This window comes from Calidris pugnax, unplaced genomic scaffold (genome assembly GCF_001431845.1).
Source record: "Calidris pugnax isolate Ruff unplaced genomic scaffold, ASM143184v1 scaffold118, whole genome shotgun sequence".
Taxonomy (NCBI): Eukaryota; Metazoa; Chordata; class Aves; order Charadriiformes; family Scolopacidae; genus Calidris; species Calidris pugnax.
In genome coordinates, this window is record NW_015090855.1 from 5,602,037 (window position 1) to 5,620,310 (window position 18,274).

At 59.2% G+C, this 18,274-nt stretch overlaps 1 protein-coding gene across 2 annotated transcripts; it reads right to left on the minus strand.

The window, feature by feature from the left end:
* Positions 1-2,631: 2,631 nt before the first annotated feature.
* KIAA1755 (KIAA1755 ortholog) lies at positions 2,632-18,238 on the minus strand. 2 transcript variants are annotated; one of them, XM_014943871.1, is made up of 15 exons: positions 18,093-18,238; positions 14,266-14,463; positions 12,858-13,790; positions 12,491-12,611; positions 12,218-12,382; positions 11,402-11,525; positions 11,091-11,184; positions 9,914-10,000; positions 9,148-9,264; positions 8,709-8,807; positions 8,327-8,475; positions 7,364-7,502; positions 6,954-7,076; positions 6,037-6,228; positions 2,632-5,953 (listed from the first exon to the last, which is right to left on the minus strand). In XM_014943871.1, the coding sequence occupies exons 1-15, from the start codon at positions 18,093-18,095 to the stop codon at positions 4,967-4,969; spliced, it is 3,531 nt and encodes a 1,176-aa protein (XP_014799357.1). In that variant the 5' UTR covers positions 18,096-18,238; the 3' UTR covers positions 2,632-4,966. The 2 variants fall into 2 exon arrangements, with proteins under 2 accessions (XP_014799357.1, XP_014799356.1); XM_014943870.1 differs by having other exon boundaries at positions 12,491-13,790.
* Positions 18,239-18,274: the final 36 nt, after the last annotated feature.

Sequence of the window (18,274 nt, forward strand, 5' to 3'; positions counted from 1 at the left end):
GGTCCCCCAAGAGCTGCCCTGGGGAAGAGGAGGGCAGTCCCCCCCGTGGGGCTGGTGCATTCCATGGGGCTGGCATCCTTCCCTACGGCCCGTCTCTGTATCCAGGCTGGTTTTCTCATCTTCCACATATAGTATTTATGAGTTTTTTCCCTTTGGAAAAAGGTATTTATCTGGGCCTTGTGGGACCTTCCCTCCGTGGGCTGGACTGGCCACGGTGCCCCACACCCCAGCACTGCCTGACCCCCACCAGCCCAGCCCCACCGGCCACCCCCCGACAACCCATGACAAATGATTTTGCCATTTCCTGGGTGGGAAAAAGACATTGATTAACTCCTGCACTTGCCTTTCTGGAAAGGTTATAGCTTAATTGGTCAGACTTGGAGTCATAAATCACACGCTGAAGGATCAGCGGAGATAAGAAAATTTTTGCAGAATGTTGCAAAACCACACTTTTTGGTAGGAGGTATCCAGCTGTGCTCACCCAGATGTGGGGGCTGAGAGCAGCTGAGGGCACAGGGCTCTTCTGAGGAAACAATTCACCCTCCAGTGAGCAGCAGGAAATTCTCTCTTTTGTTATCAGCTAATCTCAGGATTCGCAAAAAATCTTTTTTTTTTCTTTTGGGAAAAGAAAAACAACAGGAAAGCCTTTTTCTTTTTTTTTTTTTTTTCCTCTTTATTCAGAAGAATTTGAATTCCATCTGTTTTGGAAGATGATTCCATTTCTCCATGGAAGTGCTACTCTCCCTAACCTAAAAACTGCAATTTAAAAAGTCCCAAGTTTTTCCTGGCTGAGGAAGACAGTGGAGGAGGGAGAAAAGGGCTCTTCCCCCCAGGGCGGAGAAGAGAAGACCGATAGCAGCACCTTCCCACCCTGGGGACACCAGTTTGTTTGGGCATCCCATTGCCTTGGGATGCCAGGCTGGAGTGAAGGCAAACACTGGCCAGCACTAGCCCAGCTCAGAGGTCCCTGCAGCCCAGGGACGTGCCAGCACTCCTGGCTGAATGCTCAGAGCAGGCAGGGAACGGTGTCGCAGATGTGAAGCATTTATTATTCATGTCAGTAATTATTTCTTCCCTGATTCTCCCCAGCATTTTATTGAGGAATTAGGATGTTAAAAGGAGGAATCTCAAACCCATGCTGTGGATATCTCTGTTACTGCTGCTGCTGCTCAGAAAGGCCAAATTAGAAAATGGCCCCAACTCACTGGGTTTGCTTCATCCCCAGCTCATCGTCATCAGACCCTCGTCTCAATGTGCTGCAAAAGAGGGGCTCAGTATGGCCCCGAGCATCCATCTGGCTGTGGGATTGCTGCCTCTTGGTCTTGACTTGACTATTCTCTTTTCTTCCCAGCCTCCCTCCAAGAGTTTCCTTTGCCTGAGTTTCTCTCTTAAATCCCACTTTCAGATCTTCCTGGATTTACCTCTGGCTCCTCGCTGCCATTGGGGCAGCCTGTCCTGGAGCTGAGACCTGGCTGTCACAGTCAGGGCAAGGTCTGAATCCACCAAGCCCGGCAGGGATGGGGATGATGGGGTGATGCCCTGCAAAGTCGGAGTCCAGGTGCCAAAATCTCTCCAGGTGAGATTAGGGGATGCTGAGATGCAGAAACTGGCTTTACTCCAAGTGTGATGATGCTGAAGAACAGCAGCACAGATTTGAGTGCCTTTTCAAAGGGCTCCCAGGAAACTGGCTTTTTAAACACAGGTAAAATAAATAAAAACTGGTGAGCACCTCTTTCATTTCAATGTAGAAGCTAAAATAGATGTTGCTTGCTCCAGTTAAGACACATCTTCCCGGCACAGGGCTGTCAAGCCCAAGGCTCGGTCTCTGCCACTTCTACCCTTCCCGGATTTGGGTCATTTCAGCCTCTGACCTCGTGTCTCCACTGGAGATGGCGCAGGAGACCAGCAAAGCATAAAACACCTTCTGGGGCACTGGGAGGTGTTATTCCTATAAACAAGCAAAGCACTTTGGAATCAATATGAAGTTTTACTCGTGGCCGTTAGAGAGGTTTCATCTCCTGAATTATACGGTGGGATAAACGAGATCCCAATCCTGCTGCCACCCCATGTACCAGCAGCTATTTGTTCACAGCCGGGCTGAACGGCTCCCAGAGTTAATTAGAATAATCAATTCTTAAAATGACAAAAGTATTGATTAGCATTTTTGTCTCTTCACAGCCTGGCAGTGCCGTGACTCCGGGAGCGTTGCAGAGTGATAAAAAGCAGCCTCAGCTGTGGATGGGAGATACTTATCCAGTGACACCGCCTGACAGCAGGGGTTTGTATGCAACGATGGCATCACCCAAACACTTCCACGCCATATTATTTCAGTAATAATATTCCCATCCCTCTTCCTTGCTCTTGTTCAATGTAACAGTGGTTCATTTTTAATACCTGCCTATTTACTACTTTTCTGGGCATGGTAAGAAAGTAGGAGTGATGGGGAGGGGACCCTCTGCACCCATTGATGCTGGGTAGGCTGGTGGTGGCATCTGCCTGGGTTTTGGTGTAGTTCGGCCCCAGCAGACCCTGTGGTCTCCATCCCTGCTGGGCTTGGAGCTGCCTTGCTGTAGGATGGGTCCCCACAGAGACATCCCTGCCTGGGAGCTGGTATGCCTGTGGTAGTCATGATGAGCACCATCTGCCTTCCCCAAGGGACATGAGTAACGTGGACGGTGTGTCCAGCCCAGCACAGCACCGGCAAAGCCCAGGGTGGGATGTGTGTGCTGTGCCGGTCGCAGGAGGCTGAGCTCAGCCCCATGTGGCCGAGAGCTGATAATGAGGGCTTCTGAAGCCACGGGCTTCTGTGAAACGACAGGCAAAAATCGGTATCCGAAGAGGAATTTGGAAGGCGTGCTGCTGCTTCAGCGCGCTGCGGAGGCGAGTGTGAAACGGGGTGATACAACAGATCAGCTCTCGGTAGAGCAGAAAATTGAGCGAGGGAACTGTCAGGCTTTAAATGCTTTTGGAGGTAGAGGAGATTTTTGGCTCTCGCAATCACCTGGGTATGGCCTTCTCCAGCCACGTGTGTGGGGCCGGGGAGCCAGCAGGCTCAGGTGGCCAGTGCAGGGACAGCCAGCCCTGGTGGCTCCCAGGGACATCAAGGCAGGGGAAAGCGTGTCTGTTTGCTTCTTCTCCGGATTTATGTGCTACATCAGCTCCACAGGAAGGGGATTTCTGGAGCCCTTTAAACTCGGCACGGGGCCAGGCGGTTGGGCACAGGTAAATATCCTAACACAAAGAGGCAGGACAAGTGTCCCAGCTGGGGTGAACTCAGGGACATTCAGGACATGGCATTGGTTGGAGAACGGGACAAAGCTGGCTGGGTTCACCCAGGATGGTCGTGCAGACCTCCCTTGGTGTCCCTCTATGATAATTGCTTTTAAGCCAGAAGGAATGGGATAGACTCAGCTATTGGGATTTAAGTGAAGCAGTGATAGAAGTGCTACGGGGGAAATTAGTGTTTGAGCTGGAGAAGATGCAGCTTAAAGGAAGTGTAAGGAGATGTAAAGAGAGGACAACAGGTAGGACTGGGAGAAGCAACAGACAGGAGGTCCCAGGGCAGCGCCTGGGGAGAAGGCTGGGATCAATCTTCGTTAACACTGCTGTTAATGACCTGGGCAGGAGGAATGCGGTGCCGTGGGGGGTGGCTGGGACTGCAGCCGTCAGAGGGGAGCTCAGCAGGGCTTGGCTTGGGGATTTGGCAAAAACAAGGCTGAGGGGGGTATGAGTGATGCTCACAAACACTGGGATGGGCAATTGCCCTTTGCTGAGGCGCAGCATCGTGAGCCATGACTGCGCCGCGGCTGGGAGGAGGAGGGTGGTTTTCTGGAACGGCTCCTACGTGAGATATTGCTTTTTGTACAATGTCTCTTGATTAGCTCATGATGCGGCCGCCTGGGGTGGCGGGTGGCGCAGGGTCCTGGCCGGGACAGCCCGTCCCCTGCCTGGCTTCACCCGCTCCCGGGTGCCCAAACGGGCGGCGCGGCTCGGCGGGACACCCCGGTGGGGACAGGATCCCCGGGGACCTCAGGGCTGTTTTGGATGGTGATGGGAGAGGTCGCACCCAGCCTCAGCTGGATCCCCAAGGGCTTTGGGACAGTGCGTTCCCAACAAGGCTGGGCAGGATGACACCATGGTCACCCATGTACCGGGGAGGGGACGGGATGGGAGTGAGAACTGGAGACAGAGGCATTTCTTCTAACCCCCCAAAAAGGGAGAGGGGCTCATTCACAGAGCACAACAGGAATGAGCCAACAGCGGTTTGAGGAGGACCATCCTCCCGGCAGCAAGATGCTGGCAGTGGGCAGGAGAGCCAGGCTGTGGCCACATCCCACACAGGTGGCACGGGAGGTTCTCGTGGTGGCACCGGCTGCCCGGGAGAGCATCCAGCACCCGGCTATCAGCAGGACATGGCTTTATGTTCTGCTCCATGAGGACCATGCTGGGCGCTTCTCTTCAGGTTTATTAACATTAATAACGTTAGTTCCACGTTAATGAGTGCACATGAACAAAACGGCCATTGCTGTAGCTCAGCCAGGGCTACAGCAGCAGCACAGAGGATGGCAAAATCACCTGGCAGAGGGGGGAGCACAGGGGGGCTGGAGGGCAGAAATGCCTCAGCACAGGTTTGTGCTCCCATGGGATGCTCCAAGTACAGCTGCTGACTGCAGGGAGCCTTCACTGATGTCCTGAGGCAACCCAGGTGCTGATAAGGATAAATGCACTTCAGGTGAGGATTGCTACACACCTAGTAGATTATTAACCAACCTCATGAGGCTGGTGATGGGGTTATTGCCGTTCCACAGCAGGGTGAGTGCTAAGCATGGGGAACTGAAGGACTCTGGGACCCAGGGCTGGGCAACGGGTCCCAGCATCCCACCTCCGAGCATGGGATGTCTCATCCAGTTGGTGATAGAGACTTCCACAACTGGACAGAAACAGCCCCAACTGGAAGGGACTGGTTTTACTTGGCATTTGCTTTAGCTGGACTCTCGGTGCGGTGGTTCTCCAGGTAAACAATCTGGGGCAGCTTTTCAGAGGGGCAAGATGGTCTGGGACTCTGGAGGTCCCGGTGCAAAGCCAGGCTCGCTGCCGGGGCTTCTTCGGTTGAGTTCTGTGAGTCTGAGTCTTCAGAGGAGAAGCTGCTCTGGCTGGAAACCTGGAAGTATTGGGTAGCTTCTGGTCGCTTATCTGCAGGTGGACCATGTGTGCTGGGGGCTGAGACAGTCCCGTGGGGCACAGTGCTGCGACACGATGGATCAGAACCTGGAAACCGCATCCGGGCAGGCAGGGTGAAGGAATGCCTCTGGAGGGGCTGTCTGCGCTCCTGGGCGAGGTGTCCTGCAGCTCCCGAGCGGGCTCCACTCTCAGGTTTTGGGAGGAAGGTGTCAGCAGAGACTTGGCGGTGAAAGACATGGTCACCCTCTGGCCCCTGCTGGCAGCGGGGCTGTGGGGAGCTCGGCTTTGCACCCAGCGTGGGGCCAGGAACGCTGCTGGCCTGGGGTTGTCCTGGTCCCCCAGGCTGTCCTGGCCCCTGTGTGGTGGGTTCTGGCTGCTCCACCACCCCCTGGCCCCCCAACGCTGCTGGCTCGGGGCTGGTGGTTGCTTTGCAAACTGGGGCTTCCTTGCAAGGGGCTGCAGACCCCGAGCTTGGGGAGCTGAAGGTGTCTCTCTGCCCATCAGCCTGTGCTCCCCAGGCCTCCTGCAGCTCGGCCAGCATCTCCTCCAGGACCTGCCGAGTCTCCTGGTACTTGTGCCGTGCCTCGGTCCAGGCTGCCAACCCTTGGCTGCTCTGCATCCTGTGCAGCTGAGCCTTCATCTCCTGCAGCTTCTCCAGGGCGAACTCCACCGACAACTTCTGGAAGGAGCTCTGCAGGCACTGCAGCGCCTGGCCCTCCCCGCGCTTCACCCGAGCTGAGCACTGCCTGCAGTCCAGCTTCAGCCCCGTGATCTAGGAAAGAAAGCCAAGAGTGGCTGTTCTCACGGCTGCCCAGCTGGCACCGGGTCCTGTGGGAGGACAGCCCCTACACCCACCTTGCTGGAGAACCGGCCCAGCTCCTGCAGCAGCTCCCGCTCTGCCCGTCGTTGCTCCACCTGCCTGTAGAAGCCCATCAGCTTGGTCCGGAAAAGAGCTGCAGCCACCTGGAAGGGGTCTGCCTCGGGGAACGCCGCGTCCCGGACCTCGGCCGCCTCCTGACACAGGGCCAGGCCGTGCTGGTACTGAGCCTGCAGGGATGGCAGGAAGGAACAAGCTCCGTGTTCGGGGAACGGCGCTGAGCTGCTGCGCTGGGACACCCTGCAGGGTGAGGGTCTCTGCAGGTTCAGCGCTCAGCATCGCTATCAAAGCTACATGAGAAATGTTTCTGGGCAAGTGAGAAGAAACAGAGAGAATGGGGATTCTCCAAGTCTCTGCTCTGTCTCGACTCTGCTCAAAATGCATCATCCTGTCCTGAGTGCAGTCAATTTGCCCTCCGTGCAGTGCAGGTAATTAAAGACCCTCCATATCTAGGGGTATGGGATCCTTGTCACTACGTTAATTGCTGGCTGATGGACACCCAGGTTGTGCAGCTCAGCCCTGCGGGAGGAAGGGGGCTGCGAAGGGTGGGGATCAGGAGGGTTTGGAAACAGCAGCCCCAGCCCAAAGCACACCAAAGAGCTGCACAACTGTCCCCCCTCACCAGAGCAGGGCTGCCCAAAGCCCCTGGCAAAGCTAGGCTTAAACCCTGCAGTGTGACCCAGCCAGCCTGGGGACAGTTCTGCCCAGAAGCCTCATTCCAAACCTGGGGAATTTGGGCTGATAGTATCAAAACTTTGTAATGATGTTGGAACACTTCTAATTTGGGATTTTCAGTTTCTGCTCAGCGCCAGGCAGGGACTGGAGACACCTAAGGGCACTGCTGGCACTGATACCCTGGGGACGCACGTTACAGAAAAGCCCCCTCCAAACATACTGTTGCCTGGACGAAGAACTCGTTAAACTGCTCGTTAGAGCCCTGGAAGGTGTCGAGGCTCCATTCCTTGGTGCCCATCTCCCGCAGCCGTGCCGCTGCCTCCCCGTCCAGCCAGCATCCCAGCTGCAAGAGAGAGCGGGGACGAGGGTCAGGCAGGGACAAGGGTCAGGCAGAACTGGCCACCAGCGTTTCCACAGCACCTCCCCTTCCTTCCCCAACCAGGGCATCCCATCCCAGGCGTGGTTACACACAGAGCCGCTCCATAATGAAAATCAAAGCTCAGGCAATCCTGTTATTTTCTGGGCTTCCTTCTTCATCAAAAATGAAGGAAATGCGCCTGAAACACTCAGCTGTAGGAGCACCACAGAGGACAGCTTTAATTTGTGGCACCCCAGGGACGCTCCACTCACCTTGCTGAACTCAGCCTCAAGCTCGCGGACCTTTTGGAGGAACTCCAGGTGCTCCAGGCAGCTGTTGGACTGGGACACCAGGTTGTGAAGCTCTTCCTCCAGCTGGCTGTAGAGCCCCTCAGCCAACTCCATGCTGGTCCTGGTGGTTGGAGAGGAGAGGGACTATCAGTGCCAGGTGCCACCGGGTGAGCTACTGGCTCTTCCTGAAGACACTGGCCGAGGGAGCTCTCCAGTGGGCAGGAGTCTCTGGATGGGGCAGCTCTCTGGAAGTGGGCACTGGCATGTGGCCATCTGGGCAGCCAGGAGCCGAAGGAATGGATGGGCAACGACCCAGCACGTGGGGCTGGTGAGAGCCCTGCAGGTGCCAACGTCAGGAGCTGACCAAGAGACCCCACTCGCCTCATGCATCCTCAGAGCCCACCTGGGACACAAGGGCTCCGTGTCTGGCACGCATGGGCTCCATGCTGCAGCAGAGCACCCTGGCACCTCCCCATCCCACGGAGCAAGCTGGAGGTCAGGGAACATGGCTCGGGAAAGCGTTGGTGGTTGGTGTGGTGTGGCCTGGCCCAGCCAAGAGCAGGGAGCAGTGGGATTAGTGCTGCCGACATTGCACGGGCCGTCGGGCGAGCGCGGCATCGCCGGGGCTTGGCCCCATCTAGTGGCTTTGCCTGAAATGAGCCTGGAGGGCTCGCTGGAGGGCTCGCTGAGCAGCCCTTGAGCCTGGCCCCGGGGCATGACACCCCTCGGGGACATGTGCACCTTCCCCAGCCTGGAAATGCTGCAAAGGACTGTCTGAGACACAAGCTCCATCCTCGGAGGGAGTTTGGAGGGCAGGAGGGCGTGTTGGAAAGATGCTCGTGGGGACCGGGCTGTCCCTGGGGAGGTGGCCCTGTTGGCCAGTGGAGAAGGATGGAGGTCCCCAGCCTTGGCACCCCTTTCCCGGTGAAGCTGCCCCCCTCCTACCTGACGTTGGCCGAGGCGCTGAGGCGGGCGGCCTCCCTGCGCAGCCTGGCCAGCACGGCACCCCCCTCACGCTGCACATGCACCAGCTGCGGGTCGCTCAGCACCCTCTGCATCAGCTCCTGGTGCCTCTCAATGCACACGGCTGCATCCTGCGGAGAGAGGGTTAGACATGCATCTCACCTCGGGGCTCACCCGGCAGCTCCTGAGCCAGCATGGGACGGGCATGTGGGGCTGCACCCCAAAGGATGAGCAAAGAGGGGACAGCCCCACAGCCACAGGCTGCCAGTCCAGGAGTGTTTGCACCCAGGCTTTGGGGGAGAAACGTGGCTGGGTGCTGGACTGCAGATGGACTCTTTGGAAAGCCCTACAACCTGCCCGTTACCTGCGTCCCCGCCAGCGCGTCGGCACTCCGCAGCTCCTGGATGCAGCTCTGCAGCAGCTCCGATGCCCGCCTGAGGCCGGCCGTGAAGGGATGCAGTTTCTGCGGGTGGGACACAGAGCAGGTCAGTGGGGCTGGGGTGGGAGGGCAGCCTTCCCGTGAGGAGGAGGAGGAGGAGGAGTGCCAGGCCAGAGCAGGGAATACCACGGGGCACCAGGTTAAAGCCAAGGAGACAGGGAACATGGAGGTGGATGGGCAGTTACAGGCAGGAGCAGACAGGACGGGGGTGCCCTCCTGCACTCAGAGCTCTCCTTTTCCTTCCCCTCTCCTGGGCTTTCCTGTTGCTTTTCCGGGGATGTCTGTGAGACACGGGAAGGTGCGGTGGGGATGGAAGGGCACCATGGGGGTGTGAGGCGATGGCAAATGGTGTGATAACAGACACCTGGAAGAATTGAACCCACTCGCCGTGGCAGTAGGGGAAGGTGCCATCCAGCTCCGGCGTCAGCTGGGAGCTGTCGACGTAGCGGCCCAGAGCCTTCAGCGATGCCAGGGTCTCCACCTGCGGGGCACAGGGATCGTGAGCGCTGCGGCATCCTGCCAGGTCCCTCCCTGAAACATCCCCAGGGACAGCCTGGACCAGGGGGCATAACCCCCTCCTGGCCCCAAGCCACCCTCCCCTGTTATCCCGTGTAGCGCTGTGGCCCCAGGAGCGCTGCGTGTGTGACAGCTCTGCTCAGAGCATCTCCCAGCAGCTCCACGGCGTTGGAATGCACGGGAGATGGCCAGGATTGCAATAATCTGCCACAGCAGCCAAGCTAGGTGATCAAGCTCATTAATATTTCACATTATATTAATTAAGCTGAGCAGCACTAGAAGAACAATAAAGCCTTAGGAGTTAAGATTTATTATCCCAGGGCCTGTGTCCAGCCACTGGTGGTGATTGGGGAAGCACTTGGCTGCCCTGGGGCAGCTTTTGCTCGCCCACCCGCGCAGCCCAGCGACCCCAAGGGCCTCACCCTGCACCCAGTGTGGGGGGGACCTGCCCCAGTGAGGTGCTGCTCTGCCCAGGGTCCCTGAGCAGGGGAACTGGGGTCTCCAAATGAGGGGATGGAGGGTCCCCTGAGGCAGGAGGCTCCTTTCACCTTGGCTCTGCTCTTCCTTATGGGAAACAGTGCAGGGACAGGAGGAGGGGACAGGAACAGGCTCACCTGCACCCCGGGCAGCCTCTCGCGGTGGGCGACCAGCTCCTTCTCGGCCAGCAGCAGCACGGTGTGGATGCAGCCCGGCGAGATGCTCTGCAGGAGGCAGGGAAGAGTCACCACAGCAAACCCCACAGTGCACCCCCAGCCACCCATGGTAATACCAGAGGCTTGGTTGCCCAAGTCAGTTTTTTACAAAGAAAAAAGCTCCTGAGCTCCCTGGTGAGGGAAAAAGAAACAGGTCACTCAGCCCATAACCTCATCCTCGTCCACCAGCTCCCCGGCAGAACGGCCCAGAGCCTTGTGGCCAAACTCTTCGCTTGCACCAGCAATGCTTTTCCACGCAGGAAGCATTGGGGTTGGCACAGGATTTATTGGACAGGCTGCAAGCAAGCCCTGAGCAGGCAGAGAGGATCAGGGCACTGCAGCGGGGAGGACCTCACAGCCCTCAGGACAGCACAGGGCATTCCCATGGCACTGCCTTGGCACTGGCGTGGAAACTCTGCCCGGATGAATCGACCGTCACTGCGGAGCTGATTTCCAGGTGAGCTCAGCTACTGGGATGCTGAAGGGGTTGGGGACACTCTGTGGTGAGGGGCAGAGGACAAGGACAGATCCTGTGGGGCTGGGAAGGGGGCCTTTAGTCCCAAACTGTGGGTGCCTTGCAGCTGGCATTCAAGGAGCTGGAGAGATGGAAGTGCCAAGTGTGAGCTCAGTTCAGGGGCTGGGGGGAACACGGTCTTTGTGTCCTGGTGGGGGATACTCTGTGTTTCTGCAGATGTCTCAGAAATTAGACGTTTATCAACAACTTTGGGAACAAAGTGGCAGTTTCAGTGCTGCCAGACCTACAGGGAGTCAGGAGGTAGGACTGGCCGTGGGGGAGGACGCAGCGGGAGAGATGTGGGTTTTCTAGATGAGCACATTGCTGTGCAGCCGAGAGCTGCCTCGGTAAATCTGCACCACGGTGTTTATGGCTAAAACCTGTGAGCAAGATAAAAGCCATGGCCTCAGGCAGAGCAGCGCCGGGGGCTGCTGGAGGAGATGCTGCCAGCCGGGGGAATCGCACTGTGCAGAGGGCACAGGGGAGGCTCTGAAGGACCCCCCCAAAGGGTGACAGTGTTTGTTCCCAGGCAGGGACCCCCCTTTCCAGCAAGTCCATGGCAGAGGCACGCAGAGCCCGGTGTACCTGGATGGAGCGGAGGGCTGAGAACAGAGCAGGAGCGGGTGGCTGCTTCCTGGCATCTACCACGACGGTGAGCCCACCATCCTTCGCGTCTCGCCTAGCAAGGGGCAATAAAGCAGGAGGCAGATCACACTAGTTAGACATGGAACACGAAGTGGGGGTCCCCCCCTTCAGGCAGGACCCACTCGAAGCCCTCCCCCGTGGCTCCGTGCCCACGGGCAGCAGGGCAAGGGCAGGCAGGAACTGGTTGCCCAGGAGCACTGAGCTGGGAAGCAGCTGGGGGGGAGGTCCTGACAAGTCCTCCTGGCCCTTACCTGGGGAGGGAGCAGAGGTAGAGGATGAGCCTCCCCAACTCGGCAGCCGAGCACCATGCAGCCCCCCAAGCGCTGCCGCTGGTGGTCACCTGCAGAAGGGCTCTGCCCAGCCTGTCCGAGCTCCCTGTGGGGAAAGGGACAAGTCACCCCTCCTGCAGCCACCCAACGGCTGCAAACCCCAGTGCTGAGCACCCCCCCGGAGGGGCCGGGGGTCCCATCAGCCTCACTGCTGCTCACCGTGCAGGGATGGCTGCCAAGGGGTGCGGGAGGGGGCTCTGCTCCAGCATGGCTCAGGGGGCTCAGCCCAGGTTAATACTGTGGCAGCACAGCGGCCACTACGGTGTCACCCCTGTGCCACCCCAGATCAGCCTCCCCCAGCCCCTCCGGAGGGGCAGTGCCAGCCCGTGAGGGCTCTCGGCAGAACACCGCCCCTGGAAATGCCAGGGAAGAGCTGCTGGCGATGTTTTTCCTTAAAAAAAGATGGATTTTGCCGCTGTTTTTCAGCGCTTGGGAAAGGGAAGAAGCCAAATGTTTAGTGTTTGGCAGCTAAAAGCTGAACAGCTTCATTGGTGAGGAATGGTGTGGGAGGGCTCGGTGCAGCTGGGAACCAGGGCAGCTGCTCAGAGCAGACTGCTTGTTTTTATGTTTTTAATTTTTTTTGCCCAGCTGAAAGGAAATTTTCCACTTGGGGGCTTTCTGGCCTCCAGCAAAGGCCTGAAACCTTCCTCCAGAAAATCCTCTCCAGCAGCACGGTGTTTTCCCTCCAGAGGTCTCTCCTGAAGTCCCCCCCCGAGGGTCTCGTGGTGCTGGCAGTACCTGGCAGGCACACGATGCCCGAGCGCAGCAGCCCGGCGTGCAGGTCCTGCCAGCCCAGCGGCTCCCGGCCAGGGCTGCCCGTGTTGGGTATGGAGGGACCATTCTTGCAGCTGGTGCTTTCCAGGGACTGTTCCTCCGCGGGGGCAGTGGCTGCTGCATCCGTACCTGCCCACGGGGAGAGAGAGAGAGGAGTTGGTGATAGGCAACGAGGCAGAGAAATGCAGAAGTCGCCGCAGAGCCTGGGTAGGCCACACAACCCCTCTCGGATGGTACCTTTCCCAGCTGGCCTGGCTCTGCCCATCCTGGGCGAGTAGATGGCAGCCATCTTCTTCCAGGCTCCTTCATGCTGGCTGGTGGTTCTTTCATCCCCAGGGGCCGCCCCGAGCCGTGGGCCCTTCAGGAAGGAGAACTTGTGGCTGGAGCCTGGGGGGAGCCGGGGGCTGCCCTGCCGCACCAGAGCCTCCACCTGCGCCCCGGGACTGGCTCGGCGGGGACGGCGGGTGAGGACAGTGGGGCTGCCAGCCCCACTCCCGTGCTGTGCAGGGGTCTCGCAGTGGGTGGCAGGGGGTGGCTCAGGGCCGGGGCTGGGGCCATCCGGCTCCTCCAGGATGGCTGCCATCAGCCCGGGGCCGAAGCTCACCGGGTTCTGCAGCGCCGCCAGGTAGGAGTCACGGTGGCGGCACCGTGGGCCGTGTGGCCCCGGCTCCTGGCTCAGCTTCCTCCCCAGGCACGGGGTGCAGGGACCCTCCTCCGAGCTCAGTGCCCCCCCATAGGGCCAGGCATCTGCCTCCGGCCCCCCGTTTGCCCAGGGGAGCGTCATCTTGGCCCCAGCCCCCATCGGCCCCACTGGGCGGGCAGGTGGCAGGGACCTGGACAGGAGGTCCAGCTGGTCCTGGGAGAGCTCCAGCAAGTCCACATACTCCCCCTCCAGGTTCTGGCTAATGATCTCGTAGAGGCTGGGCATGGCCAGCATGGCTGGCTTCTTCCGTGGCCCAGTCTGGTCCACTTTGATCAGTCCTGGGTATCTTCCCTGGTTGGACTTCCGAGAGGAGACCTTGCAGCCCGGGATGGTGCCTGCAACATTGCCATAGGGCGCTGGGATGTCGCTTTGGGGCACGGGTGTGCTGGGTGCTGCTGGCTCAGCTGCAGTTTCAGGAGCAGGACCATGCCAGGTGCCCGCGGGCACACTGTCGGCATCAGCCTTGGGCTTGTCGATGAACTCTGGCGTGGCAATCTTGCTCCATGGCAGCGGGGTGATGCCGTTCTCGGTGGCCACCAGGCAGGTGTGCAGGGGAGCTCCAGCCCGGTTGCCGTTGATCTCCTCCAGCCACTCGTTGGTGAAGAGCAGCGCGTAGGTGGCCTCGGGGACGGGTGTCTCCTCCACCGTGCGCAGGTCGTGGGAGAGGTGCTTGACGGTGATGCGCGCCGAGTGCTCCTCACAGGGCTCCGCTTGCAGGTAGAAATCCCCCGGGCGCAGCAGGAGGGGGTTGAGTGGGGCGAGGTGGACAACCACTTTCTCGTGAAGACACAAGGGCCAGCCTTCGTGGAGAAAGATGCAGTTAAAGTAGGGAGCCTGGGAGGGAGGAAGAACACAGGGTGTGAGTGAGAGCTCCCACCGGCTCCGTACCCTCCCGGCCAGCCCCTTGTGCTCTCACTGCCCACCACCTCTGCGCTTCTTATGATGGGGACTGAAGAGCCTGGTGACCAGTGGGATGTCCCTGAACTGAGCCACAGCAGGGTCCTGCAAACCCACCCCGAGCCCACGGCCATTCCTTGGCTGCTGAGTGCTCCCCACGTGCTAACAGAGGGGAAACCCCTGCTGGAGCCTCTCCAGGGGTGAGACAAGGTGACCTGGGAGTCCTCCTGCTCTTATCCTGGGGACTGCATGTGCCAGGGTCTGTGCTGGAGCCATCCCGAGGAGCTGGGAGGGGACAGGGACATGCAGAGGGGGAGCCTGCAGCCTGGCAGGGTGTCACGCGTTAGGGCAAAGCCCCCATGGCCAGGATCAGGACACAGGGCACTGAGGCATGGGGGATGTGTGGGCTTACGCAGGCTGCCTGCCGCACGTGCTCGAAGAGGCGCTTGGCTGGGATGAGGAACTGGAGGAGGCAGCAGAGCCCATCTCCCCGGTAGCTGGTCTCCAGTAGCCGAAACACCTGGCCCAGGACCGTGGGGGCCGTGGCTTCAAAGGGGGGGTAGAGGGCCTGGAGAGCACTCTGCACTGCCGCGTCCAGCGACCCGGCGTCCTGCGGAAGGAAAGCATCGTTGGTGGGGAGAGCGGCCCCGCAATGGGATGCCATCACCCCCCATGGGGCACGTGCCCACCATCCCACGCTGTCTGGTCCTTGGTACACCCACACTGACGACACCACTGAGCTGCAAACCTTCCTGGGCTGGAAACTGGGGAGGAAACGGATGTAGGGCGTAAGAGCACGGCCGGGTCTGGTTCCCAGCGTTGGGCTGTGGTTGAAGGAGCCTGAGATGAGACTGAGCACAGCCTGCTGCCCCGCTCGGGAACGCCGGCCGTGCGGAGGCGGAGGAGCCGCCGCAGCAGCCAAGGGGTTAAGGCGAGCCAGAGCGTGGGGATGTGCTGGCCTCAGCAGCTCCCTGCAAGAATGCAGCGGATGGGAGGAAGGACAAACATCTGAAGATGGATAGGGTGTTTGGGTTCAGACTCGCCGAATTCGCCGAACTCAAAAGGAGTCCTCCGAGCCTTTTCTGGGAAGCGCTCCACCGGGTTACAGCCCCCTCCCCGGCGCCGCTTCCAGGCTGCGCTGAGGATGCTGGTTTCGTGCCACATGTCAACTGGTGGTTCCCAGTCTGCTCTCCCAGCTTTGGGGGAGATATCAGCTGTGCAGACCCGACTGGTGTGGAGGGTAAGGGGGGGAAGCCATGGGATGGCTCCCGTTAAATCCCAGCTGCGTTAGAGGCGGTGCTGGGGGGGACCACAGGCAGAGCTGCCAAAAGCAGCCCCTCAGCGAGTGGGAAAGACAGAGACTTCTCCAGCTCCTTGGTGGATATTTCTGCAGGAGAGGCTCAGATGAACAACAAATCAAGCTGGGGCGGGTGGGTGAATGGCACTTTTTCTGCTGGAATGGGTGCTGCACCTTTTCTGCTGGAAAGAGATGCAGGTTTCTGAGTTGGTGCGGGGTCAGGCCCAGCCTGGCTGGCTGGGGACCTGCTGCTCTGCTGCGGGATGTCTCTCCTCATCCTCCTCCTGCAGAGTGTGGTGTGGGCTACCTCTGCCGCTCACCAGGTAGAGAGGAGCCCTTAGCTCTACCACCAGCTGCAGCCCAGGCCAGAGCCAAGCTCATCACCTGGGGCTGGGCTCCGGATTTCACGGTGGAGGGACCCCAGTGTCACAAGCAGCCGGTGGGAAGCAGCCACAGGGACCAGCATCCTCCCGAGGCAGTGGCCACATCCTGTGCCTTGGGCAGCCACAGCTCACCGTTGTCCCCGTGCTCCTGCCCAGGCACCCAGGAAGTCAGGTGGGATTAGCTGAAGGTGGGAATTAGTTTCAGGAAGCTAATCCCTGGCCTGGAAGCCCATATAGAGACAAAGTGGCTTCAGTTAATTCAGCTTAATTAGCTTTAATGCTCTTTAGCTAAAGCACTTTGCGGTCACGCTTTGGTTAATTCTTCTTGACTTTTTCTCCGTATCTCCACACAGAGACCTCCTGCCCTGCCAGGAGAAGCCAGGGGGAGCAGGAGGAGAGCAAGACCATTCTCAGGGCCATGATCTGCAAGGCTGTTGCCAGGCTTCCCACCGTTGGACAACCCATCTTCTCTCATCTCATTTTGCACACCAGGGCATCGGCTCTCCCTAAGAGGGATGGGAGACCTTGCTCTGGAAAAGCCTCACTGCAGGGTAAAGCCAAGCTCCTGACCACCAAATCTGGCTGGGCATCTGCCACCTCTCTGCCTGGAACCACTGAGCTTGGTGCCTTCCCTGTCCCAGCACAGAGGTGAGGAGCCGCTGCCTGCAACAGCAAAGGGGGATCCGTGCAGCTCCTAGTGCTGCCACGAGAGATGGACCTCTGTTTGCCCCACAGCCACTGCCCAGAGTCACCCTTGCACAGCCCTGGCACGTGCAACCAACTCTCTCAACACCGAACTAAACTCTTCTCAGCTGAGCTCACGGGGCACTGATAAAAAAGCAAACGAAAACAGAAAGAGAAGCCAGTTTCCCCGAGACTGGGGCTACCAGGGCTCAGCTCTGGGCAGGCTGTGGCTGCAGGGCAACCGGTGGCCCCAAAGATGGCCATCCCCTGCTTGGCTGTGACACCGGGGCAGAGAAACTAAACTCTTCTCATGGGGCACTGATAAAAAAGCAAACGAAAACAGAAAGAGAAGCCAGTTTCCCCGAGACTGGGGCTACCAGGGCTCAGCTCTGGGCAGGCTGTGGCTGCAGGGCAACCGGTGGCCCCAAAGATGGCCATCCCCTGCTTGGCTGTGACACCGGGGCAGAGGGGTGCAGTCCAACGGGGCCAAGGCACACGCTTCCAGAAACCCCATCCCACACCCACCATCTCTCACAACACCGTCCCCCCAAACCACAGAGCAGCCTCTCCTGGCACACACAGCCCAGCTCCCCAGCATGGCCCAGTCCAGCACTTTGGCAATTGGGGAGAAACGCCTGGAATTTGGGTAAATGGGCTGGGATAAACTCGGGGTGTCTGTAGGAAGAGACAGCCCTGCTGCAGGGGAGGGGGAAGGAAAATCTTCCAAACCCCACAGCAAAGGGACGCGCCAGAGGACGGACAGACTGAATAAACAAAGCCGCTCCCCTGTCAATGGAATAAAAAGGCCAGGACTTGATCCAGCAGCGGGGACAGCGTGAGCCAGCAGCAGGAGAGAACCGACTGATGGAGGCACCAGACGCAGCCTGGGTCGTGCTGGGGAGTAGTTTGGCCTGGACTGACTAAAAACGTTTTCATTGAGTGTCACAAAGCACTTCATCGCCGGGGGAGGGGGGGTTTGGGGTAACCGCGTTAGTTGGGGAAGCTGAGGCCGGGCCGGAGCCGTTAGAAATCCAAAAGCAACCAATTAGCCCCCGTCCCTCCGCCAGCTGGGAGAGAGCACAGACCCGAAACAAAAGGCATTAGAGAGCATAAGGAGATTTACATTTGCAAAGCTATTTCCATTTTAATAAGCCAAAGTGCTGTTAAATAGAGATTGATATTTCTCCCCGAATACCCATATTTTTTAAAGTGGTTTACACCAACAAGACGAGCTGGGCTTTGGTGTTTTTGGTGCTGTAAAGTTGTTTAACTCCTACCCAAAGCCACAGGGTGACTCAGCTCCATCTTCTTTCTCCCTCCTGCTCAGGAAGGAGAGAGTTTGGAGCGCCAGGACCAGCCCTGAATAACAATTCCTCTCCCTGTCTCGCTGTCAGCAACTTTGGCAGGGCACGATGCAAACACTCCTGACAAACAGCCCCCAGCCCCGTGGAGGGGGGAGGCCAGTGCTCAGCACAGCATCGCCCGGGAACCCGGGGCAACGGCCTGTGATGGCTGCGGTGACAACCGAGATGGCCAGCCCAAGGGATGACCCCCCGAGCATCCCGTACCCCCGAGCATCCCGTACCCGCCACACTTCATGCAGCGGCACCCGCTTGCAGCACCCCATCCCCCTGCCAAACTTTGCAGGGGAGTTTTAAGCATCACGGGCTGCCACCCCGCACGCCCCTGCCCAAGTGGCCAAGGGCCACCTCTGTCCCCAGTGGCCATGGGCCACCTCCGCCTTCGCACCCGACCTCCGCCATCGCTCCCGATGCCCACCCCGTGCTCGGGAGGGCCGGGGGCCGCAGGTGCTGGCGGGGGCCGGCAACGAGTGGGGAAGGTCAGCAGAAAGGAGAGGAAAGCAGAAGGAATTACCATGTTTACTGGGAAGTGGCAGAGGGGCCGGGGGGGGGACCCAACTGTCCCTTCCCTCTTCCTTCCTGGGGAGGGGGTGAGGGGCCGAGCGCTGCCCTACCGCCCCGGTTCTCCCGCCCGGTGCCGCTCGCCGGTCCACGGGCGACTCTTCCCCGGCCGCCGGCGTCTCCCCGAGCGGCGGG